Here is a 27,057-nt window from a genome sequence, read left to right as displayed (position 1 = left end):
GGGCAGTCTGGCTCCAACAGTTGTCGTCATTGAATGAATGTTCACTTCCGATTGCATTGTTTCTTTTATAGCCAGTCGGCCCAAGTAGACGGGAAGTCCCCCCGGTGCCTTCAGCGCCCAACCCACATTTGCGGCCAGTCTGCTGCTCGTGTTGTGAAGAGGGTGGCTGAATGCACCACAAGGAGACGCGGTCGCTCCTCCAAAACCCCCTATTAGACGGTGATACCATGGAAAACAAATACATTTTTTTTTTACCTCCTCTTTGCTCGATCACCTGCTGGATTGCTGCCGTGCCACATGATCTCCATCTCACATGGTGCTTCACACATTTAAAAGCCTGTACAGCAGTTGCCCCCCCCCCCCCTTTTTCTTTTATTTCCGGCCCCGGGCATGGTTAAATCTCTTGGCACTCTTGGTTAAGTCTCGTCTCATGGGATGTGAGTTCTTGAGTGAGTTTATAATTTAAAAATGGAATAAGAATCTGAAAATCTAACAACATCACATTAAATTTCAATAAATTCTGAAAAGAATGATACCAAAAATTAGGTTGTAATGTAGGTTTTAAAATTAGCCCGATTTAAAGTGAAAACAAAATGTGACATAAAAACGTCACATAACATCATTGCACAAAATCGTTGCACTTTTAGGCTTAGGATTTTATATAGAGAGACAAGATTATTATTATTATATTATTATTATTATTATTATTATTATGTTGTTGTTGAAACTAAAATCTAGACAAGTTTTGAAAAGTATCAAATGTGATGTTGGGACAAGCTGTAAATACTGAACTAAAAGAAACTGATAAACTGGGTGGTCTGCTCTCGTTTGTCTTCTTATCTTCTTATGATTCTCTACTACAGTAAATCCATTTACATGTTATTAAGCCTCTGCATTACCTTCACTATTGTGTTCCCCTTTAGAAAAACAAACCATATAGGAATATGCAAAGCAACAGTGAAAGGAATTACAAATAAGAACCGTAAGCGTGACAAAAAACATGACATAAAAAGTCACATAAAATCATTGCACAAAATCGTTGCAATTTTAGACTTAGGATTTAATATATATAGCGTAGATATATTTATATATTCTTCTTATATAATACACTACAGTGGCTGTCTAATTGTCTGTCCAGGATTTTAAATCACCTGTAGTTTGCAAACCATTTGAACTATCCATCCATCCATCCATTTTCCAACCCGCTGAATCCGAACACAGGGTCACGGGGGTCTGCTGGAGGCAATCCCAGCCAACACAGGGCACAAGGCAGGAACCAATCCCGGGCAGGGTGCCAACCCACCGCAGTCATTTGAACTATTGACCTGAAATTTGGTATACATACTACATGATGTCTACTATCCGCTTTCGGATGATGATTGACCTCCAAGGTTATTCCTCCTTTTTATTTTTATTTTATTTTGTTGTAGGATCAACTGTCAGCAGGTGCCAGCATTCCCTACCACCTTCACCGTCATTTCCCCTACCTCTTCATATCTTAAATCATTGTTGAGGTAGATTTAAGACTGAAGTGCCAGCTTAAATGAAAGATGAAAGAAAACGTACGTACAACACAAACATTGACTTAATCAGTTTTAACGTGAAAAGATGCCGGTGAAAGAAGAGAAGGAGCGGGCCGCTAGGGTGGAGAAAAGAAGAGCTGCTCAGGATGCAGCAAGCACATCAACCTCTGAGCAAATTACTGCTAAATGGTACAGAGAAAGAGTATGAAAACTAGGAATGCTCAAGTCATATATATATATATATATGTATATATATATATATATATATATATATATATATATATATATATATATATATATATACTAGCAAAATACCCGTGCTTCGCAGAGGAGAAGTAGTGTGTTAAAGAGGTTATGTAAACATATATATATATACATAAACATATATACATATATATACATATCTACATATACATATACAGTAATCCCTCGCTATATCGCGCTTCGCCTTTCGCGGCTTCACTCCATCGCGGATTTTATATGTAAGCATATTTAAATATATATCGCGGATTTTTTGCTGGTTCGCGGATTTCTGCGGACAATGGATCTTTTAATTTCTGGTACATGCTTCCTCAGTTGGTTTGCCCAGTTGATTTCATACTAGGGACGCTATTGGTAGATGGCTGAGAAGCTACCCAACTTACTTTTCTCTCTCTCGCGCTGACTTTCTCTGATCCTGACGTAGGGGGATTGAGCAGGGGGGCTGTTCGCACACCTAGACACCTAGACTATACGGACGCTCGTCTAAAAATGCTGAAAGATTATCTTCACGTTGCTACCTTCTGTGCAGCTGCTTCCTGAAGCGACATGCTGCACGGTGCTTTGCATACTTAAAAGGTCGAAGGGCACGTATTGATTTTTGATTGAAAAACAAACTCTGTCTCTCTCTCTCTCTCTCTCTCCCTGCTCCTGACGGAGGGGGTGTGAGCTGCCGCCTTCAACAGCTTTGTGCCTCAGTGCTTCGCATACTTAAAAGCAAAACAGCCCTATTGATTTGTTTGCTTTCCTATCTCTTTCTGACATGCTCTGCTCCTGACGCGCACTCCTTTGAAGAGGAAGATATGTTTGCATTCTTTTAATTGTGAGACAGAACTGTCATCTCTGTCTTGTCATGGAGCACAGTTTAAACTTTTGAAAAAGAGACAAATGTTTGTTTGCAGTGTTTGAATAACGTTCCTGTCTCTCTACAACCTCCTGTGTTTCTGCGCAAATCTGTGACCCTAGCATGACAATATAAAAATAACCATATAAACATATGGTTTCTACTTCGCGGATTTTCCTATTTCGCGGGTGGCTCTGGAACGCAACCCCCGCGATGGAGGAGGGATTACTGTATATACATATACACATCCACATATACATATATATATACATATACAAATTTACATATCTACATATATATATATATATACATATAAATATAGACATACATATATACATACATACATACATTCACATATATATATATATATATACTGTATATATACATATCTACTTATTGGCTGCTGTATTTAGGATATAGCGGGTTGGATAATGGATGGATGGACATCTGTATGCATAGCCCTATTTGCCCGTTTTCGTTTTTTTTCTTTCTTCAGTAATATTTCAGATCACCCGGAGCTTGTCAGTTCAAATCTTGGTACTGACACCACTGTGTGACCCTGAGGAAGTCACTTCACCTGCTTGTGCTGCAAAAAACAAAAGTAATGTAACAAATTGTACCTCAGATGTTGTAAGTTGCTGGAATAAAGGCATAAGTAAAATAGATAAATATGTATTATACACATAGGAAGTATTAATTTATTTTCAGTCAAGTCATCTGCAGCAAACCTTTATAAATGAGGGTTTCTCCTTTTTAGATAGTGCAATCTGTTTCTTCTTCATTGAGGTTTTCTCTTGGAGAGCTTTTTTCATTTCATTGAAAATTAAAGCAGCAGCTGCCAAAATATGTAGCTTTCTTATTAATTTTTCAACATTGTGTAAAATAACTTTATTAAGTAACATAAAAGGTTTAAATACTGGCTATCCTTTTACACTAAAATATTACTAAAGAGATACAAAAAAAGTAAAATGCATATGTTCTTTTTCTTTAAGGAGATTTAATATTACTGAAGAAAGAAAAAAAAAACTAAAACAGCCAAATGGGGCTATGCATACGAACTTAAAAGGTTTAAATAAAACAGAAATATATATTTTATTTTTACTTGCTTAACTTGTGGAGGGTGTATCCTGTAGCAAAGCCCTAACTTTTTTTGTGAAAGCCCGTTTCAGTCAATAAGTCTTAAAAACAGGTGTAAAGATATTGACAATAAGCTACGCAAACCTACCAAGACATGGAATCATTTAAATCAAGTATCATTACATCTTCCTTTCTTAAAGAGAAGTAAGGCAGTACTTATAAGCTTACATATATATATATATATATATATATAGACATACATACATATATATATATATATATATATATCTATATCTATATATATCTATATCTATATATGTATATCTATATATGTATATCTATATATATCTATATCTCTATATACATCTATATATATATATATATATATATATATATATCTATATCTATATCTAACTGAAGGCACCGTGGCTGATGTTACCTGACTTGCTGGCCAACCATAAGCATTACCTGGTAGGTAACCACCCATACAATCAGATTTTGAATCAGACTACGAATGCCATGAATGTAATTACCCCGATCTACATGCTGTCAAATAAACGAACCACACGCCGTGGCGCAATTTTAGGGGCTTCGCCTCTAGCGCTGACGTCCGAGGTTCGATTCCCATAAGGGAGTGAAGTGAGTGGCTGGTTACCTACCAGGTAACGCTTATGGTTGGCCAGCAAGTCAGGTAACATCAGCCACGGTGCCTTCAGTTGTGAGAAGCAGATCATAGAATGGATGAAAATAGTTTACTGTCAAATAATGCAAAGAGTACGCGACACGTCTTTCCCCCTTATTCTTGGCTCATCAGGCGTACACACTCACTGCACTCGCTTACGGTAATCGAACCTCGGACGTCAGCGCTAGAAGGGCTTCGCAGCGGTGAAGTATTGCTTTTAAATTTTAATTAAGAAGAAAAGAAAACCTTTTTAAATGAAGTCTTAAAAAGAGGTGTAAAGATATTGACAATAAGCTACGCAAACCCACCAAGACATGCAATCATTTAAATCAAGGCGCGAGTCGAAAAACACCATCCCATAATATTAGTTAACGATTAACACATTTCTATATGTATTGTAAGCATACAATACAACTGATAATATGTTGCGCTTATTTATCTGGTGTACTGACATTTTTGCGCGTTTAACGGCTGAAATCTAACGTGGTTTGTGCCCTTCAGAATGAAAAGAGTTTGCATTTACCTTTTTAATAAAAGGCGAGCTTTTAAGCCTGAGAAATCACCCCGTAAATGCACACGTTTAATTGCACATGTGTTAATATGTATGCTTACACAGTATTAAAAGACACTCAACAATTACACAGTATTAAAAGACACTCAACAATTAACGTCATTTACCTTCGTTCCCGCGTTTGACTTGTGCTGTAAATCTCTTCCTCGTTTTCAGTTCACGTGATAACGTAGGAGGCGTAATACGTGATGACGCAATACGTGACTCCGCCTCCTCCATTAGAGTATATGGACAAAAAACAGGTTCCAGTTATGACCATAATGGTAGAATTTTGAAATGAAACCTGCCTAACTTTTGTAAGTAAGCTGTAAGGAATGAGCCTGCCAAATTTCAGCCTTCTACCTACACGGGAAGTTGGAGAATTAGTGATGAGTGAGTCAGTCAAACAGGTTCCAATTATGACCATTACGCGTAGAATTTCAAAATGAAACCTGCCTAACTTTTGTAAGTAAGCTGAAAGGAATGAGCCTGCCAAATTTCAGCCTTCTACCTACACGGGAAGTTGGAGAATTAGTGATGAGTGAGTGAGTGAGTGAGTGAGTGAGTGAGTGAGTGAGTGAGTGAGTGAGTGAGTGAGTGAGTGAGTGAGTGAGTGAGTCAGTCAGTCAGTCAGTGAGTCAGTGAGGGCTTTGCCTTTTATTAGTATAGATATACAGTGAATTCGGAAAGTATTCACAGCGCAACACTTTTTCCACATTTTGTTATGTTACAGCCTTATTCCAAAATGGATTAAATTCATTTTTTCCCTCAGAATTCTACACACAACACCCCATAATGACAACGTGAAAAAAGTTTACTTGAGATTTTTGCAAATTTATTAAAAATAAAAAAAGTGAGAAATCACATGTACATAAGTATTCACAGCCTTTGCTCAATACTTTGTCAATGCACCTTTGGCAGCAATTACAGCCTCAAGTTTTTTTTGAATATGATGCCACAAGCTTGGCACACCTATCCTTGGCCAGTTTTGCCCATTCCTCTTTGCAGCACCTCTCAAGATCCATCAGGTTGGATGGGAAGCGTCGGTGCACAGCCATTTTAAGATCTTCCAGAGATGTTCAATCGGATTCAAGTCTGGGCTCTGGCTGGGCCACTCAAGGACATTCACAGAGTTGTCCTGAAGCCACTCCTTTGATATCTTGGCTGTGTGCTTAGGGTCGTTGTCCTGCTGAAAGATGAACCGTCGCCCCAGTCTGATGTCAAGAGCGCTCTGGAGCAGGTTTTCATCCAGGATGTCTCTGTACATTACTGCAGTCATCTTTCTCTTTATCCTGACTAGTCTCCCAGTCCCTGCCGCTGAAAAACATCCCCACAGCATGATGCTGCCACCACCATGCTTCACTGTAGGGATGGTATTGGCCTGGTGATGAGTGGTGCCTGGTTTCCTCCAAACGTGATGCCTGGCATTCACATCAAAGAGTTCAATCTTTGTCTCATCAGACCAGAGAATTTTCTTTCTCACGGTCTGGGTGTCCTTCAGGTGCCTTTTGGCAAACTCCAGGCGGGCTGCCATGTGTCTTTTACTAGGGAGTGGCTTCTGTCTGGCCACTCTACCATACAGGCCTGATTGGTGGATTGCTGCAGAGATGGTTGTCCTTCTGGAAGGTTCTCCTCTCTCCACAGAGGCCCTCTGGAGCTCTGATAGAGTGACCATCGGGTTCTTGGTCACCTCCCTGACTAAGGCTCTTCTCCCCCGATCGGCTCAGTTTAGATGACCAGCCAGCTCTAGGAAGAGTCCTGGTGGTTTCGAACTTCTTCCAATTACGGATGATGGAGGCCACTGTGCTCATTGGGACCTTCAAAGCAGCAGAAATATTTCTGTAACCTTCCCCAGATTTTTGCCTTGAGACAATCCTGTCTCGGAGGTCTACAGACAATTCCTTTGACTTCATGCTTGGTTTGTGCTCTGACATGAACTGTCAACTGTGGGACCTTATATAGACAGGTGTGTGCCTTTCCAAATTATGTCCAATCAACTGAATTTACCACAGGTGGACTCCAATTAAGCTGCAGAAACATCTCAAGGATGATCAGGGGAAACAGGATGCACCTGAGCTCAATTTTGAGCTTCATGGCAAAGGCTGTGAATACTTATGTACATGTGCTTTCTCAATTTTTTTATTTTTAATAAATTTGCAAAAATCTCAAGTAAACTTTTTCACATTGTCATTATGGGGTGTTGTGTGTAGAATTCTGAGGAAAAAAATGAATTCCATTTTGGAATAAGGCTGTAACATAACAAAATGTGGAAAAAGTGATGCGCTGTGAATACTTTCCGGATGCACTATATATATATATATATATATATATATATATATATATATATATATATATATATATATATATATATATATATTTGATAGATGGCCAGGAACCCTGCCCCGACGGGATGCCTGGAGGAAAGAGGAACTTCTTTACCCTGGACACTCGGCCGTTCCTTGCTCCCTAGGGGACAGCACTTCCAGGACACTAAGAAGTGCTGACAGACCATGGATGGCTTATGCCCGGAATGATTCCGGGTGCAAGGGCAGCACTTCCGCCACACTGGGGAGTGCTGCCGGAAGTACATCGTCAGGCACCTGGAGCACATCCAGGATGAGATAAAAGGGGCCGCCTCACTCCAATCAGAGGGCTGGAGTCGGGAGTGTTGTTGGACAGAGTCATGGAGGAGTGGAGTGGAGGCAGTCAGAAGAAGGAAGAGGCATTGTTGAGGGCCTGAACTTTGGGGAAGTTTCGGAGTTGTGTGGCACTTTGTAAATGTGGAGTTTGTGAATAAACATGTGTTGGGTGAACCATCGGTGTCCGCCTGTCTGTGTCCGGGTCAGCATCCACAATATATATATATATAACCAGTAACGGCACACCGCACGATAACGTGCAGTGAATACACTTGACTTGAGCATTCATAGTTTTCATACTCTTTCTCTGTACGTTTTATATTTATTTCATATTTATATATGTAAGATGTGAAGACAAATGCTTTTCCCAACTAGTGTGGAAGTCCTTTAATGGGTAGTGAGCCACCTCAAACAGACATTAAACAGAACTGAGATCTATCTATCTATCTATCTATTTATCTAATGTACATACATACATACATACATACATACATACATACATACATACATACATATATATGTATTGGTATTTATACATATATATCTGGTGCCATGTGCAGGGATTATTCTTGCCCGATTATTACTAGGATAGGCTCCAATTTCCCCACATTGCTAGTTTGTGTAAGATAAATGAATATTTATGCAATAAGTTGCAGTTACATCAATTTTAATGTATATTTTTATAGAAAGAAAGAAAGAAAGAAAGAAAGAAAGAAAGAAAGAAAGAAAGAAAGAAAGAAAGAAAGAAAGAAAGAAAGAAAGAAAGAAAGAAAGAAAGAAAGAAAGCGGCAAATTGCATGGCTATTGAAGGATTAGTGGGAAGTCTCAAGATAGAGAAAGACAAGCATAAGCCAGTGCCAGGACACAAGGTTTACAAGGAATCAGGGTTGCTAGTGCTGTGATGTGCCAGCTGGCACTTTGCACAACGGGGTTGGGAATTCAGCTCGTTAGATCTTTTACTTTTGAAATCAGCAAAGCAGCTGACATTGTAGTGGCAGGAGGTGGAAGCTGCTCCATCACAATCTTATGGTAAGGGGTTTTGAATAATCTTTAGATTTTGTTTAATACGTTATATAAATATAGAAAACAAAAAAGATCAGAGGAGATGATATCTTTTCAGTATAGCTTCCCAAGAAGTGGCTCTTTAGGTTACAGAATGATACCTTTTTCTTTTAATTCACCCATTAAAGCTACAGAAAAGCCAGATGCAGTTGGAAAAGAAAAGCTTTCATCTATTATCAGCGAAGACAGCATAATGTTACTTTAATGACTCAAGTTTTACCACAATTTTGCTGAGGACGGCGAATTTCTGATACCGTATCCTGCGAGTCGGCACCAGCTGCCCTCAATTACTGTAGTGTTACCACAATTTAAATGTGCGCGATCCCTTTTTATTATTTATTTTTGTGAAAGCAGCGAGTGCGGTCTCAGTGCTAGCCTGCTACAATACTAGGGGCCATAATCTTTATAAGGCGGAGGTTTTTTTTTTTTTTTTTTTTTTTTTTTTGCTTAGTAAAATGAAAAATTATCAGCCTGGGCTATTTTAGCCGTGGACAGCAGAATTCAAGTCCGCTTCCCAGTATTTTTGAAGTCCATTGCAGATTTAGGATATAAAATGTGCATCTAGCAGAGAAAAATGAGAACTGACTGTTCGATTTCATAAGAAAATCATATCGTGGGTGCCAGAAAGTGTATGCAAGCTTACCTGGAATTATGGAATTACGTGGAAGCACAGCATATCGTTCCTCATCAAAAATGTGCTCTGCTCTGTGTTGGTTTTATCAAAATGGTTTGCTTTCATTAGCTGACACTTAGTGTCAGCCTAAAATGGATAATGACATGTTTTGTTCAGAATTTCCATATTATGATAGAGGATCACAGGTAAAAAAGCAGACTGAGCCGCTCTGCTTCTTACTACCCTCTGTATGAGTCCATCTTCATCCTTCTTTCCAGCATTCACTCAATCTGTCAGACTTCGCCCGAGTCCTTTACTTTTTGCCTAAATGTAAAAATGATGGATGTGCCTGGCAGATTAACTTCGCTCCACAAGACTCCTGGCATGGATGGATTAATATGATATTCTGGATCTTCAATTATTAATATTATTATTATTCAACAATCCATCCGTTTTCTGAACTTGCTTTTCCACCTCAGGGTCAACAGGATAATATGTTATTTCTTGATGAATTAATGTGTTCTTCATAATCTTCAAAATTTCCTCCAGACTTTTAATGACATTGAAGCTTGGGCTTTGGCTGGGCTGTTTTACAGCATTTAGTTTCAAGGTTCAAATTAATTCCAGGGCTACTTTGCTGTACATTTGTAGGAGGAAAAAGGTATCATTTTTAAGCAAGCTGATCATTAGCATTTTCTTCTGTTTGGCTGAATTCACTGATCACACAGCTCATGCCACTGGATAATTCCCCTTTGGTGATGTTTTATTTCTGAGAAGCTGTTACACTCTGGAGTGATACTGCATTGATGGACTGTTTAGCAGAGTGGGTGGCCGCCTACCTTTTTACTTTGTCCAGGGGTCTCAAGCTGCTGAATGGACAGGTGGAGAGTGGACTGCAGAAAATTCAAAGGTTTTCTCTTTGACACTTGATAGGAAGCACACTCTTAAAAATGGCACTTTACTGGGTTGTGTGCTTCCTCTAAGAACTGCAAAGAGCCATTTAATTCTGTGATGGGCTTTTTGTGTATGGAATTGTTTTTTTTGACTTTGTAAAGATTCAGAATATTTGAACATGTTTGCACGGTTTTTAATGTATAGATGCTAATGGATCAAAAAAATTTGATGTTAATCTGTGTTATTGTACACAGCAGGAGTCCTTTCAAAATCAGAAGCGCATTGGAATGTTATAAATCTGTTATCATTGGCATGGTTATTTATAGAGCCTGTTACATTTCAAAATATGTAAAGCTTCTTTCTGGAACCTACACACGGATGGTTCTTTTGGGAATAAAAATGGTTCCCCTATGGCATCTCTCTGAAGGACCACTTGAGCACTGTTATTTTTAGGAGTGTAGTGAATCTTCTTAGGAGCAAACAAGTAAATATTGTATATGATATTGTAAATTAATAACTCTTCCATATATCTATATACTGTATCTCTACAGGTCAGTCTCCGTCTGTTTGTTTCATGCATCTTGACACGGTGCAAGCAAATGCCACTAAACTTTTCAGTGACTATCCTCTCACCCAAGATGAGGTCCAGGGCTGTTTTTGAATGAAACATTAGTCCCCACTTGCAGCAATCCTGCACCTTAATAAGGCAAAACATTATCAACCTGAAGAGCTTCTCTAAGGAGAAATACGTGACCTACAACTAGAATGGCAGTTTCCCAGCCGGCCAAGACCCTAACAGAGGAAGGTGTAACTGGAGCTGAAGGCTGGTATTAAGGGACACCATGCTCTTCCCACTTTCAGCTTTATGTTCCATGTTCAATACTCAGTCATTTGTATGTCTTTACCCCTGTTTTGAAAACTGAAAAACACAGATTATTTAGCTGCTTTACAACACGATGCAGATGGCATTGACCACCACAACCCTGAATTGCATTAGGTGGGTTTGACAATAGTATGTTTTATCTGTAGAGCTCAATCTCTCTTTATTTGTGCTTTGTGTACAGCTTTGTTTTCAAGGCAATGATTTGGAATTTTCCATACAGATATTAAGTCAGATTTTTACCTTTCCATTGATAATAATAAAATAACAATACATTTAATTTATATATCACCTTTCTCATGCACAAACTGCTTAAACAGAATAGGCAAACAGGTAGAGAGATAGGGATAAAGTACTCATAGATTAGATCAGGAGTGAGCAATTTAAATATGCAACAAACAAACCAATTAATAAACCTAAATTCATACACCAATAAATAATTCTTGCATAGACAGATAAAATCAAATAAAAAAACCCAGATGTATACAAAGAAAAGACTTGGGAACCCAATAAATCTGTATTTAACAGCCAGTTCTTGAGGTTATATAGATCAAGCGAAAGAACACATGCAAAAAAATAGCATCTTGGGTCATTTGGAAGTGCCTTTCAGGCAGGTCCTTCTTCTTGAGGCGGGATTTTAGTTGTCAAGGATGGGAAAGGGTGGAGTCAGAGGCGGGTTCAGAGGCGGGGTTAAGGTTCCCCTTCTGGTCTTTGACTTTGAATCTGAGGGCAGAAAAGGAAAACATGTGTCTGTGCAGCCACTAAATCCTACCCAATATACCCTTAAAATCAATCGAATTTAAAGACAAACCATACCTTTGTTTGTTTCAAAAGATACAGCAAGTATACATTAGCTGTAGAAACATAGATTTTGTATTTGTACGTAAGAGGGAAGTCTATCCTTTCATTTTCTGTACATGCTTCTTCAATTACTGAGGTTTGATCAGGTTTTGGTGCCACTTACACTGAGAACATCAGGTGCAAGGCAGGAACAAACTTTGGATGGATCATCAGCGTATGTACCAATAAATATATCAACCTACAGGGGCATTCAAGCAAAAAATATATGTGCACAGGCAAATTTACAAAAATATAAAAACTATATATGAAAATATAAAATGACATATTGAAAATGATACATCGCTATAAATTAAAAAAGCAACTTCTGAAAATGGATGATCTAATTTGAGTGTACTCACCTCCTGCAGTGTTGCAAAGTGTGCCCTACAGCAGCTGTTTAAAGCGCAAGGCAGGAGAAAATAAAGGGACGGGACCCTCTTTTGTGTTTTATACTTGTAATTAATTTAGAACACTTTGTAGGGTTCTGTTTTCACTTTGACAAAGTATTATTCCATTTCCATTGTGATGGTGAATATTTTTAAAAGCACTCTCTCTCTCTCTCTCTCACTATATTTTTATATATATATATATATATATAGTAACAAAGAGACAAAAGGTTTGGGAGATCCACCCCATATACTGACAAGAAACAGCAAATAATGCAACGAGTGATCACAAAAAACTAATTAAGGAGCAAAGGGTCTGGGCTTTTATAGTGGCTATGCAGGAAGAGGCAAGTCCGTGCTGAGGATGGCAGAAGTGAGCTCAGTAGGAGGGCAAGGTCAGGATAGGAGGGTGTAAGTTGGTGCTGGGTTACCTGGGTGTTCCTTATTTTGATATGTGGAAATGGGAGAAGAGAGGTTAGTGTACTTTATCAATCCTTGAGCTGCCATCTTACCCTCAATTAAGCCCTTTGTCTGCCTCTCAAATAACAAAAGATGCCAAGCAAATAATAGGCCTCTGCCAGTAATAATATATTAGGAATGACTAGAGAGGAACTCATCTTCTCTCTCTCTCTTATTCATAAGGACACTGACTTCAGACAGGTGGGGGTATTTCCTAGAGCCTGGAAGGGGCGTGACCCTGTGAGGTGTGTGGGGGGCGTGGTTAGGTGTCATCTGGCTACGGATGGAAAGAAAGACAAGATGGTGAGTGACAGTGCCTCCTCTTTTCCCAGGGTGGTAGTGCTTACCTTATGAGAGCTTTGAAGGAGCCTCCTATATGCTTGTGTGTGACAATATATATATATTGTCAAATAAATACATATATAAATATTTAATTATGTATCTATGTGCCTGCACAAGTAAATAAATAAATAAAAACGTTTAAGTAAAGTCACTTGGAATTAGCTGCATCAATAATTGTGATAATATAAATAAACATAATGGCAGCTAAACTGAGTGGGAGAGCAATTCATCTCAAAAACAAAAGATTACATTAATGAAAAATATAGAATATTGATTGCAACAGATGAGGCAGTCTTTTTCTTTCTCTCTGCTTTTAATTCAGCCACAGAGTCTTTTCTTTAATTAGATATTCAGAGGGGCCATTGATTCGCCTTGTGACGGACTGGATTAAGTCAGCAGTACCTCTTTATGTATTTTTTCGCTTTGTCTTGAGGGGTTGATCTTCAGATTGTGTAGTGAAAATGAAAAGCACCATTTTGTAACTGTATTTAATGTTATCCTGCTGCTGAAAAGATAATTTTCTAACTACTGTATGAGTTCATTGTGTTTTTTTTCATGGTGCATCAAAATAAATGTAGAAAAATTAACCTTAATCTTTATGATAATAAATGTTCCAATTGGAAGCCCTTACCAAGTGGACACTTTGTACATTTGCATTTTTTTAGCTTTGGCAGCAGGGCATTGATTCTCATTTGTTCATTTCTGCGCCTTGAGTTTTTTTTTAATAATGAAATTATTATGATTGTGGAATTACAGCCTTAGCTGAAAAGTGAAGTCATTTTGTTTATGAACATGTTACCCAGAGCTTGTTGAGATTACTTTAGGATATTCTTTTGTGTAGATATTAATGGGATTGTGACTTGAGGTGTCCACTTTCATTGGTACCTGCCTACTGCATATTCTCTTTTTCCAAATGATGTGCCTAGCTACTTGAAATGGACTTATTTAAAATCATTAGTGCATTGTATTCCAAATCTACTACAGTACATTGTTCACCTGCTTGATATAAGGGTAATTACAGTATAAATAATAATTATAATAAATTACATTTATAAAGCACTTTGCAAAAAATGTTTGGAGTCACTTCAACCACCACAAATATGTAGCATCAACCTGGAGGATACAATAGCAGCCATTCTTGCACCAGTACACTCACCACACATTAGCTATTAGTTGGTGGAGGTGCGAGGTAGATAGTAGCCAATAAGGGATAGGCGTGATTTGCAGGCTAGAATGGACAAGACTGTGATGGACAAATTAGCTAGGACATTGAGTACATCCTACTCCCACAGAGAGCCAGGACCTTGGTTTTATGACTTACTAGGAGCTGTTCATTCTAACAAAATTTTAAGAAACATTTAATAAGCATGGATTAAACCTGGATGTGTCACTTTGTCCAAACAATGGTGATTCTACAACACCAAGTCAAGTCAATGTTCATACCTGTGCCAGACAGATCACTATGCAACATTTTTTGATGTTAACAAAGTAGCCTGTATAATCGCATGATGTAAAAGGCTCATGTAGCTGGTCGATATTATACTGATTTGCTGTAGTGCTTGTGGCAGTAAATCAAACTGTCAACCATTCTCCCTTCTGCTTCACAGTAATGACCCCGTTCACACCACACAGGTTTTTAAGGGCTCCTTTGTGAAACTGAGAACTCAAAGAGATGTCACACCCATCATTTTCCTCTTATCTGGCCTTGCCTAACTACTACATGTTCCCCAATTAGATGGGGTATTTCCATGGGACCCGTCATGCTATGCCAGTGATAAAGTCATCATCCCAGCTACAGAACAGAAAAGCTTTTTGGAGCGTTATAACAAGTGTAACAGTGTTGATGGGAAATGTCTTGAACAAATCAAACTTGTGTGCTTCTATTAATGTTTCTCTTACATAGGTCAGGCTCCAAATGTTTTGATCACCCTTCATATGTATAAACCAAAAAGGGAAAATAGGTTCATTTGATGCAGTGAAGTGCATGAAAACTCTATAGAAAATACTCCAGGAAATTAATTTGTTTAACTTTCAGTTTGACATTAGTAGGTGGTATATAACCAAAAAAAGTTGGAATTATCACAATATTACAAGTATTATTTAGTGTAGTCTGTCAAACTGATTGTCATTGAGTGCTTTTTCATACAGTGTCACTCAGAAAACTCCACAAAAGTACAAAATACCACATTTTTACTCAAATATGATGAATAAAAGGGAAGGACAGAGAGGAAAATGGAAACTATATACGCAAAGGAAATGATAAACCCCTAGATTCAAAGCCAGCTGGCACCTAACCTCTCTGGACATTCAAGATTCATACTGTAAAAGAAATGAGCACAGTAATGTGTAAACTCTAGTTGTCATCCTGGTTTGGGTACCTGAACACTTGTCGGATGCTTAGGAGCTCTGATTTTGGTGAGAAGTACACAATTGCACCCCTGCCAAGGAGAGTTGATGCCCAGAGACTGAAGATTAAAAAACAGAAAACTTGTGAGACAGAGAAGTGACTTTGGGTGGATGGCAGTGGGGAGCCAGTACAAAAAGAGGTCCTTTCAATCATACAGGTCCTATCACTTTTCTTGGCTTTGTTGGTTTGCTTCAAGTTAAGACCTTTGACCCTCTGGGTATGTGAGGTGGTGCCAAGCAATGCTCAGAACAGTGATTTTATCCTGTATGTTTGTGCCAAGTACCCCACCTCTAACCCTCCCTCTTACTCTTAATGTCCTTACAATGTGAAAAGTAACTTTAATGTCTCCTGGTAAAGTTCTAGAGGGTTCCATGAGGGTGTTCCAGTAACCCCCAACTTGACAAAGGCTGCCCGTAGGATAATAATCTGTATTTGTCCATTCATTAATTTACTGAATTGGTCTGAATAAGAGACACATCTCTGACAGTCCATCCATTATAGGGCAAACTTTCACACACACGCACACACACACAAATGATGCAAGGCTAGTTTAGAGCAGCCAATGAACTAAACATACTCGTGTTTAAGATATGGGGGCATAATAAAGTTCATACGAAAAAACCCATGAAGACTGGTAGAACATGTAAATTTGACTCAGGCAGTGACCACGCTAGGAGCCATAGGACAGCAGAACTAACCAATGCACCATCATTGTCCTCTTCATCCATCTATTCACTGTATTCATTATAGGTTTGTTGGGAGATACAATCTAACCGAGAAGCCTCTAGTATTCCTAGGATGGCACCAGTCCGAAGCAGGCCTAACCCTAAGGGGGTCCTACACAGTCAAGTAGCCACTTGCTCTCCAACTATCAGACCTTCTGGCCTCCTTTCCCTTCTTTGATTCTCAGCCAATACCCCTTAATATCTAACTGGCTTATTTAACTGAAATAATGAACACTTTATCTGACAAACCGTGTTATTCATCTGAGCGCTTGGTGGTATCTCCTGTCTCTCCATTACAACCCTAAAGTAACTAAGAAAACAAAGCTGATTGAGGCATGCCAGATTTCATTTGGCAATTGGAGACTAATTTCACTGAATCGAACTCCCCGGGTTTTCTGTGAGTGCAGCTTGCACATAATTCTTAGTTTTTCCGCTCAGGAGCTTTTGTCCGAGGGTGTAATTCAGCACTTTGTGCGGGAGCTGGGGCGGAGAGCCACCTCACAGCTGTCACTCAGATACTTCACATTCATTCAATAGACAATTTCTGCATACTGATGTTTTATTGTCAATAGCTGGCATTCAGTCTGACCTTGGGAGCCCTTAGCAACCAACACAAGGAATGAAGAAGAGAATAAAACAAAATGGAAAAAAGCAAGTAACCTTCCTCATATCCCCATGGGAACGATAAAACCTAATTGAGAAAAAAAACGTTTAACATTTAGTGTGAATTTCACTTATTGTCAGCACCCTGTGCCACGTCACTCCCTTCCTGTTCTGTCGTCTTTGCCTCACTAACGTCACTCTATTCTTTTTTTTTAACTTCAGGAAATCACTGGCAGACTTATGAAGAATGATACCTGGTTTCATCCCAATGCTACCGAGAGGATTTACGCTAGATGCCACAGATGCAGCTACTCGCCAACTTTGAGAACTCTTTGCTCTCTGCTGCTTCATGGATCGCATGACTTTCTTTACCAGACTGTTTCATAATTGCATCTGTGTTCTGGTGACTGTGAGGAGAGGAAGTCAAAATGAGCCGAACGCTTTGAAGGCCGGCGGTCAGTGGAGACAAGGATTCTGAAAGCTCAATTTTTGGTGGAGATATAGAAGAACAGTTGCTGTAGCTTTGTCTGGGCTGCCCTATTAAAAAAAGACAACAAGAGCTTTTCTCTGGCCACAATGCTGCCTAATGCTTGGAAGCGCTGCTGCTCCTGCTGCATCTTGTTGTGCCTGTTGGCTTATTGCTTCATTTCTTCTATAGCAGCCAAGTCCAGAGCTCCAGGTCACACACACTTGAATTCAATCAGAATAGACGGAGACATCTCTTTAGGGGGTCTTTTCCCCGTTCACTCTCGGGGCAGTGATGGAAAGGCCTGTGGGGAACTCAAAAAGGAGAAAGGCATCCATCGACTTGAGGCCATGCTGTATGCCCTCGATCGGATTAATAACGACGCAGAGCTGCTCCCCAACATCACGCTGGGGGCTCGCATTTTGGATACCTGCTCCCGGGATACCCACGCGCTGGAGCAATCACTTACCTTTGTTCAGGCGCTCATTGAAAAGGACGGCACTGACGTCAAGTGCCTGAGTGGAGGGCCACCCATTATTACAAAACCAGAGAGAGTGGTGGGAGTCATTGGGGCATCTGCCAGTTCAGTGTCTATAATGGTGGCCAACATTTTGCGACTCTTCAAGGTAGGAGGTCTCAGTGTGTTTATGTTTTGAATTGACGCTAATCTAGTTTGCTTCTTTAAAAAGGCTGTCATGTTCTTATGGGTCTTGAACGTCTCTAAGTAAGTTATGTTTATTAAGCGTTGTGAATTCTCAAGATTTTGTGACCTTCTGTGTCAGTTTGAAACTGGCTGTGAAATATTCAGGTTAAATGGAGGACTTTGGGTTTAGTTTAAGTATGATTATTGTTGCGGTCACTAGGCCTTTTCTTCACTTTGCCCAATGAAGGGCCTTTAGTAGTGTGATAAATGGCTAGACTAGTGATTTTATGAATAGATCTTCTCGATGTTGTTAAGCCCTGTGTATCACAAATCCACTTTTGTGAGCACTTCTGCATGTTGATGACTTTAGTACTTGTGCAGTAGAATAAAATGGCAATGAAGTGAAAACTGTCATGTTGGGTCATCATCCCACTGCTTGTGGAAACAAGGTTAAGGTGAACAGGAAGCCATTCACAGATGCAGGGGATGTGGTCATGTGTGGAAGCCCTTGTTTAGTGGACAGCTATCCTTGGAGGTGCAAAGTTATTGCTAAAAGGCACTAGGGATTTGTCTGTCATAAATCTACATTATAGCTTCCCTAGCACCTTTTCATTGTATTTTTGAAATTTGCATTATTTCATGTTGTTTATTATTTTTAACATTATGGTGGTTGCATTCTCACACAGAAATGTTTTTAACATGTTCTAATATAGTCACAACCATTTTGCTCTCTCTTAGCATTGCTGCAGCCATGTTGTTTGTAGTTTGTTATATCAGTTGCATGATTGGGAGATCAAGTGACATGCTGTATGTTTTAGATGGTGGCGTGTGGCACCTTTTTAGTGATGTATCTTATTTACAAAACGTATTTCATATAGTAATGTGCGGTGAAGTTCATGGCTGGTGAGGCACTGTCTCCTTCAGAGTCAGATTTACAAATATATGAACCAAAAAGAGTAACTTATTCACTATTCAATTGCCAGCATGCACACTGACTACTGGTGATGTTTCAAATCTCATCAGTATTCTTTACACACACATAGGTAAGGTACATATTTGGCTAAGAAGGAGCATTATTTTTATAAAGAGATCAGAGAGAACGCATTTGCTCTGCACCCTCCATGTGTTCTAAATTTGCCTTTTGTCAGAACAAAAAATAAAAATAAAATGAACCGCTGAAGTGAGTGCACTTGACTTTCTGATATCGCTAAGTTTTTGGTGCTTAAAGCCTCTACATAGACGAACAACAGCAACAAGCACCTGTTGGGCTCACACCCGCCCCCTTTAGTGCAGCACGGTACTGTCTGCCTCACCTTGTGCCTTTTTACTGCAGTTTTATGTCCAATCAGCAAGACTAGCTATGTAACACATATTCATTAAAGATATTAGCCAGACTGTGGAAAGTCAGGGTGTATAATAAACGTGTCTGAAAACCTTATATTGGCAGCATACAGAGAGACAGCAACAGGCACGCGCCAATTGCATGCATCAACCCAGTGTGTGAGGGAGAGCGAAGTCCGAGGAGAGGTGAGGCTCGTCGCCGCCACACCTCACGTTTCTCCCATGTATTTGAACTGGAAATGAGGAATTTCAGCGATTTTTGACTATAAAAATTATCAAAATTATTGGAGTCATACAGAAAACAAATTTATAGCACAGACCAGTGGACACATTTATTTTATGTTATCATTATTAGTTTTTTTTTTCAGCCTCCTCTGACCGCACATCTCTGATTTCATGAGAGATTAGTTAGGAAAAAGAAACCCAGTTTAGTTTAGGATCTCTGGCAAGTATCCCCATTGCTAAAGATACAGTAATTCTTCCTGGCATGAACTCTGTTTCTGGTGTGTTGGTTTACAGATTATCACTCTTCAGGCTGTCTTCTCACCTCTCCTTTTTCTTTTCCCCTCTGGCTTACAATCTCTAAAAAATTCAAACTTTCCAATCTTTTCAGACTACCAAGTCAGGCCAATAAGTCAGAAAAACTTTGCTGAGTGATTAAAATGTGGTAACTGTTTAATGTTTTACAATGATTTAAATGTGTTTTGATTGTAACTGCCAGGAATGTGATTATAATTATGTTTTAATATTTTTATACGGTAGCCAAAAGAGTATCTACAATATCATTCTTTTTTTTATTGTTTTCTTGAGATAAACACAATTATTTTCTGGAGATCTCGAGAAAACGATTCTATCATTTTGAGAAAATGAATAAAGGAATGATATTTTCTTTCAGCTTGTGCACCTTTCACTGATAACTGATTCAGAAATAGGGAAGATTACATCAAAGAGGGATTATACAGCAGTGGATCTTGCAAAGCAATGCAAAGCAGACAGGCAATAAATTATCCAACGTGATCACACCCGTGACAGAACCAAATAATGCAAATAGGTTTTCATTTATATACATTAACAGACGTTTTCATCAGTTGGTGTCGCTGTTATCAGTTGTTGTCATGTGTTGGAGAGTTTGAGAAAATTATTCTGTCATCTCGAAAAAACAATTTAGATAAACTGATATTGCATGTTCTCTCTCAGCTTCCTTAATTTTGATATTTTAGTTTTGCTTTAATTTACACTAAGTCAGAATGCACAAAATAGGAAATTGCAAAACAAAATCACCCTTAGTGAAATGAAGAGTATCCTGAACTGTTGATTCTGTGTTAATTTTTTTGAGAAATAGCTGAGGAGTCATAGGCAGGTAATCCAGATAATGAAGAATGCAAACAATTTGCCTTACTGATGGGAATTTAGCAGGCTTTGTGAATGTTATTCCACAGAAATATTTAAAAGCTCCGAAATTCATCACTGATGTTGGCCTGAAGTAAGTAGGCTGTTTTCACCTTCTAAATCCATCTTATGCTTTTTTGCCCTTTCTAAAAATGTCACACACTTGTATTTAAATCAGACCTTTCTGAGTAGGCTCCTCCCCTTACTACAAACCTGTGATTCCAATTGGTCCTTTTTTTGTTGTTGTTCCTTCTGAATGCATCATAAAGCTCACTCCTTCAAAAACAAATAATGAGACTTTTGGATATTTATGCACAAGAAACAATTATTGGATGCAAACAAATGATAAAATGAATGATTCACATAATAAATTGCTACATATTGAACAAACATGACTGAGGAAGAGACTGACAAAGCACACCAGACTTCACTCCAGTGGTATGCACTAGAGTAGTATAGCCTGACCACTAACTGTGATTGTAGTGTGACTTTATCAGCTGGCGGAACTGTGCTTCTAATGACTATCTGTCCATCAGTTATTGGGTCATCCATCTTAACTGCAAAGTCCTACTACTGCTTTTGCAGTCCAGATTGAAATGGGACCAGTCTGGTTGGTCATTCGAGGTGAAGGAGTTCTTCTTTGGCTTGACTGGGTAAGACGGTGGCTTTCTGCTTTCTGCACAGGGTATGGACCTGACTTTCCTTGCTGGGAGTCCAGTGGGGAAATGTTGGTAAGGAAGATCTCCCTGAGCGAACAGAACCTGGTTACACTGGTGCTGCTACCCTGATTTGTAAAGGAGAGATGGTGTAAGAAGCAGCTTTCCATGCAAAGTGAGATTATGCAAGTGGAAAGTCTAATGGGACTTAAACTGAATGAGGCCACTGCCAAGAATAAACACCATTTTAGTCAAAAGCCAGATTAGTCACCTGGGCTGAGAGTGTTCTTCTTTTGGTCGACAGGCTATGATGGTTGCTTTATACACTCTGGGAGGATTGCAAACCCCACTTTGTGTCCCAGAAGCCCTGTGGGATGGCTGTAAAGGAATGCAAAGAAGCAAAGAAATCTCAGTTGTGCTTTCTGAGCTCCTATATTCTGGTTACTTTCTAAAGAGAAAAATGTTGATGATCAACTTATATGTGGAATATGACTGAAGCCCTTTGGGAAACATAAGGTCATGGAAGAGCTGGGGACCTGGAAAACGTGAGGGGGTTTTGGCCTTAAAAAACAAAAGATGCTATTTAAAATACAAGGGGGCTTTCCCCCCTGCTTGCTTCACTTGCCAACCCCCCTACCTGTGCTACGCGTTAGCCTCTTTGCAGTTCTGCTGCTCACATATGGGGATGTGGGTGTACAATTTAAACAGATTTTAATTTTCATGTTAAGTATTACATTTGCATCCACGCGACGTATAACTGCCCGTGATTGCATTTTGTTTCTTTCTTTCTATTAAATAAACCGACTTTTTCAAATGTTTGGCTGTGAGATTTGCAAAAGCTATTCTAACAGGAAACTGTAAACGTTTTAATATGAATGGCATATCAGGATCTCCTTTGGTGTTTAATGTTATCCTCAGGAGACGTACAACATTACCTTTCTTGGATACATCCTTCTTTCTACAGTAATTTGTGCGTTCTAAGACCGGACTTTGTTAACGGTTGTAGATATTCTTTGGGATATTGTAAGTTGATGTTTTCATTTTCCGCACCATCACCACCAACTGTTTCAGCATAGTCTATTGATATGCATGTAACCAATTTGGCCTGTTACCGATCGTCATTTTTGGCATATTTCATTTGACTTCATCATTTCTCGGTGCAAGGATTGCCCGTGTACTCATTTTTTCTGTTGATAACCCTTTGTGATGAAATTCTTCAATAAGATTTGGACATAATACGCCTTTTTTAATTGGGAACTTAAAGTGAGGAAAATGTGAAAATTTATAAGAGCTGAGAGCACAGGAAGTGTGTCTGACAAAAGCATTCACAAGACTGAGAGGTGAGAGTACCGTGGTCTTGTTTGAAAATGGCTGCTAGGAGGGTGTGACTTTTAAAAATATCATGGTAATATTCTTGTCTTGCGGGACTTATTTATAAGTATATTTTCCAAAAAGTCACATCTCGTCTCCTAAAAAGTCTGGTTGCTTCAAAAGATTTTTTTATATAATAGGGAGATAGGTGCTGCGATTGTTAGGAAACCCAGAATACTGTCAGGACCTTGTCATAGCTGTGACTGATATCACATGCACATTCGTGTGTTTACACTCCAGACAATCCCACATAGAATCCCTATATTTTATTTTTCTCCTCATATAATATCGCAGTTTGAATTCTCATCATATGGTCTCTTTTAATGGTGCTTTAAATCACTGCCTCACACTTTCAGAGACTGAAGTTCAGTTCCCTGCCTGGCTGCTGTTGGTGTAGTATTTGCATGTTCTCCCAACATTGGCCTGTATATTTCCTAAAAATTCCGGTGATGATCTAAATCCAGCCACTCTTAACTGGCCCAAGTATGGACATATTATGTGAGAAGGTGTCCTGGAACTCTATGCAGGGTTACTTCAAGCTAGGATAAACTATAGCTTCATGTGATCCTGCAGTGGAATAAATTATTTCAAAGAAAGAATGTTCACTTTTTATTTTCTCTTCTCCTAAGGCACTGCATTAATACACTCATGTCTTATCTGGATTCATGGGTTTTATGTTTCAATTACTCTCTAGCTGCTCACCTTGTGTTTTTCTCTTTTCTTGTAGTTGGATTTCTTTTCAGTTTCACACTATAAATTATTTTCAATGACGCCTCATCCTAACTTTTCTCAAATATCAATATTTTAAATCCTCATTCCTTCTGAATTTTAATGTGTCTTTCATCCAGTGTGAGTGGATGAATTCTCTAATTTGCTATTCACTTCTCATTTTCTGTCAGTAAATTTACATTTTTTATTCTTTGCCTTAGTAATTACAGACCTTATTTTTACAGTGGATTCTGGACAATGGCATGTAAGCCATTCTTAAACTGTGCCCAGTGCCCACATGACCTGAATGATGTGCTGCTACTTGTATAGTTTTGATCATATTAGAGACTGCTTGGCATTTATTCCTTTTGCTGCAATCAATATATGAGGAAGGTCATGAGATTTTGGAGAGGACAAAGAGAATGCATCAAGGTGGCCAGGTACAACATTCTGATCGAATCAGGTTAGTACATTTGGAGATTATTCAGATGCAAAGCCTCAGAGATTTTGCTGAATGCCAGGAATATTTCAGCTTAAAAGACCTGCTAGAGCAGAAGTGAATTAGACCATCCTTCTGTCCATTTACTGAATTGGCAGCAATGGCAGAGCACTGGACACAAGTCAGGAAATAACACAGGATGGGCTCCCAGTCCCACGCAGGATTTCTGTCTGATCAGTTCATTTTGGAATTGACAGTTAACCTGATTGGCATGGCTTTGGAATATTTGAGGAAAACCCGAACACCTGCAGAAAAAGGTACGCAGTCATGGGGAGATTGTGCAGATTCCACACAGACGGTCTCCTGTAGTTGTAAGATAGCAGCGCTAACCACTGTGCCATCCCATTGTGTTAGCATTGTTTATAATATTAGAATTTTAGACACAAGATAAGCTGAGAATCGTTAGACATGGAGACTGCTGCCCAGAACTTATGGGATAACCACTTATCATTCCTCTTGACAAAAACATGAATAAAGGCATGGAGACCAAATCAAGCAAAAGAATTCAAATGCAGGAAAATGAATAAATCTGGAGCAATTTCTCAACTTTGAATACCTGGGACTGCCATTCTTCTTCAATGAGCAGTTAAATTCTTTTTAGATTCTGACATTCATATACTGCTTAAGTCCCACTGACTTCTCTCCTTTCAGCTTACTTTCTGATCCCAAATTTGTAAATTTGAATTCTGTGTGTCTCTTCACCTTTGATATTTCTGTAATCCCATTTGGATAAATTTAAATTCTCATTGACTTTTCACCTTTTATTCTTCCCATATCCCAGTGGAGTGGATTAACAATTTAATTTGCTTCTTATCACTGGAGCGTTTTAAAGTCCCTGAGACCCTGGTTCAGACCTCAGCTCTCTTATGTTCACTGGCAAGATGGGTGTCCCCTGTGTTGGACCAGTGTCCATTCCGTCTACTGCTGCTTCTGCAATGCAATATTAGATTTGAAAATTCATTATTATTATTATTATTATTATTATTATTATTATTATTATTATTATTATTATTATTATTATTATTATTATTCCAAAACAGACTAATGTGTTAATGATAATAGAGTGGTGTAGTACCTAGTGCTATAGCCTCACAATGCTCTCTACAATGCTAAGTTGGTCACTGTTCATATGACAAGTTCACATTTTCCTCATATCTTTCCAACTTTTGCCTAAGTAATCTAATGTCCTGTGACATCCTGTGTCAAGCTCATCTGTTTTATTGTGTTAACAGATCACCTATGACACGCATCTAACAAGAAAAGTACCAACTAACCTCTCAGGTTCTTTTCTTAATGGGGGATAGGAAAAAATGTCAGAACCATCTAAGTAAGTGTTACTTGTAACCTCTTACCTGCCTCACTGTCCTTACTGTGCACTGCATATTCAACCCTGGGGACCTCTATTAGCAGGCTGCTCACTGACTTCTTTACTTCCACCCAGGTTACCACAAATACAGGACTTCATAAATTGCCCTTAATGGGGCTGCAAGTAGAGAAGGAGTGACAATCCATCATTTGGCAACACTAGTCCACCTTAATAAAATAATAAGTGTCTATGTGTCTGACTGTGTGCCCATCTGGTTGCAATGTCTCTATCATTCCAAAAGATGGTGTGCCACAAACATTTTTAGCAATAAAATGCATTGTATTTGTCTTTCCAAAGGATGGCACATCACATTCATTAACACTGCTGTTAAGAATCCCATTCCAAATGGTATATAGCAGAGACATGCACTGTATCGTACACTTCAAATGTTAACCCTGAGATCTACATTGAATATTTAGATTTCAATCTGTCTTAGATGGGTTACACTGCTAGTAATAAATAATTGGATAGATGCATTGAATTTTAAAAAGATTCTTATTTGCTTAAAAACTAACTAACAACAGCTAATATAAGCAATACAAAGAATTATACAACCAAGGTGAGTTCATGCAGTTCCTTAGCTACTGATTATATATATCCTTAGTCAAAAAGTGAAAAGAAAAATTTCTTTCCAGAGACAGATCTCCTTGGAATGTGTCCAGCAGCTAAAGATGATGTCATATTACATAACTTTTACTTATGGGGTACGTCAGATTTACTGACCGCAGTTTCTGATCTTGTCGCCAGACCATGTCAGTTTACACAACTGAAAATCATTGCCCATGTCACATTTACTAATTGAGTGCTGATATTCCAGTACAGTTGTGGTCGCCAGTTTCTGACAGCCAATAACGTGTTGTCTGATGAAGCCGGTGCTGTGCAAAGGGTTAACATCTATGGCGAGTTGAGTCACAGTCTCTGCCCTTTTTTCCATTCTGCTGTGGTATGTAAAACGTGAGACATCAGTTAGATGAGTTTCTATTCTGTTTGTAAGGTCCACAACATCTGAGTTCCTTTTTTCTTGTCACTGCATTATATGCTTTTTATTTCCTAGAAGAGCATTCATTATCAGCTGCTATGCGCACAGAGCCGGCCGCTACAACTATAGACAAAATCAGACCTCAGAAAGAGTCATGTACTAATTGGAGTGAGGTGCTGGGTATGTCATATTAGGTGACAACCTTCACAGAGTTGCACAGCAGACGGTTTCTAGTTTGCTAAGATTATGTAACTGAAGGCTGAAAATCACTAGAAAAAGTTGTTGTGTGTCCGTGGCTTCTCTCAAAGTTTAAGAAAGGCAACAAAACACCCACTGAGTTAAAAACTGAACTGATGTTCTCATTGAAAAATAGTTCTAATAAAAGGCAGCTAACCTCCCCAACTCTTCACCAAACTAAGTGTACCCACCTGGCTTACCGTTCGCTAGCAAAGTGTCTAATGCTTTCACAGTTTCTCAAGACCCAGACATGTTATCTCACAAGCTTAAGGTCAATCTCCCATAGGAATTGGAAGCTTCACCTAGCTGCAAACAGACTGGCTCTACAAAACAATATAACGCTTTCTTTTGTCTTTCAGCTTTCCCAGAGTACACTTCACTCTTGTCCAAATCGATGTCTTTCATGACTCAGTTGTTGACTTTAAAATTTGTCTGTTGAAAATGTTAAAGCATTCCCCGTACATCATCTTTGACACTAAACTGTTTCACATTTCTGAATCTGCCTTGCAAGGGACTGGAATCACATCGGTGGACTGGTTGCTTCCTGCATTTGAAGATGTGAGGCCCGATTCTGGCACCTACAACCAGCTAAATAAATGGATCACATTTATCACGTCT

The 27,057-nt window shown here is 38.9% G+C and overlaps 1 protein-coding gene across 2 annotated transcripts in view; it reads left to right on the top strand.

Moving 5' to 3' along the window:
* The window catches only part of LOC114648143 (metabotropic glutamate receptor 4-like), a 983,563-nt gene that overhangs the window by 159,461 nt on the left and 797,045 nt on the right, over window positions 1-27,057 (top strand). For both annotated transcript variants that reach the window (XM_051924640.1, XM_028796992.2), the window contains exon 2: window positions 17,007-17,876. In XM_051924640.1, coding sequence (XP_051780600.1) covers window positions 17,361-17,876 — 516 coding nt within the window. In that variant the 5' untranslated portion in view covers window positions 17,007-17,360. The remainder of the gene's footprint in view (window positions 1-17,006; window positions 17,877-27,057) is intronic.

This window comes from Erpetoichthys calabaricus, chromosome 3 (assembly GCF_900747795.2).
Source record: "Erpetoichthys calabaricus chromosome 3, fErpCal1.3, whole genome shotgun sequence".
In the NCBI taxonomy this organism is placed as follows: Eukaryota; Metazoa; Chordata; class Cladistia; order Polypteriformes; family Polypteridae; genus Erpetoichthys; species Erpetoichthys calabaricus.
The sequence above is the reverse complement of the archived record's forward strand: the minus strand, read 5'-3'. Positions and strand labels throughout refer to the sequence as shown.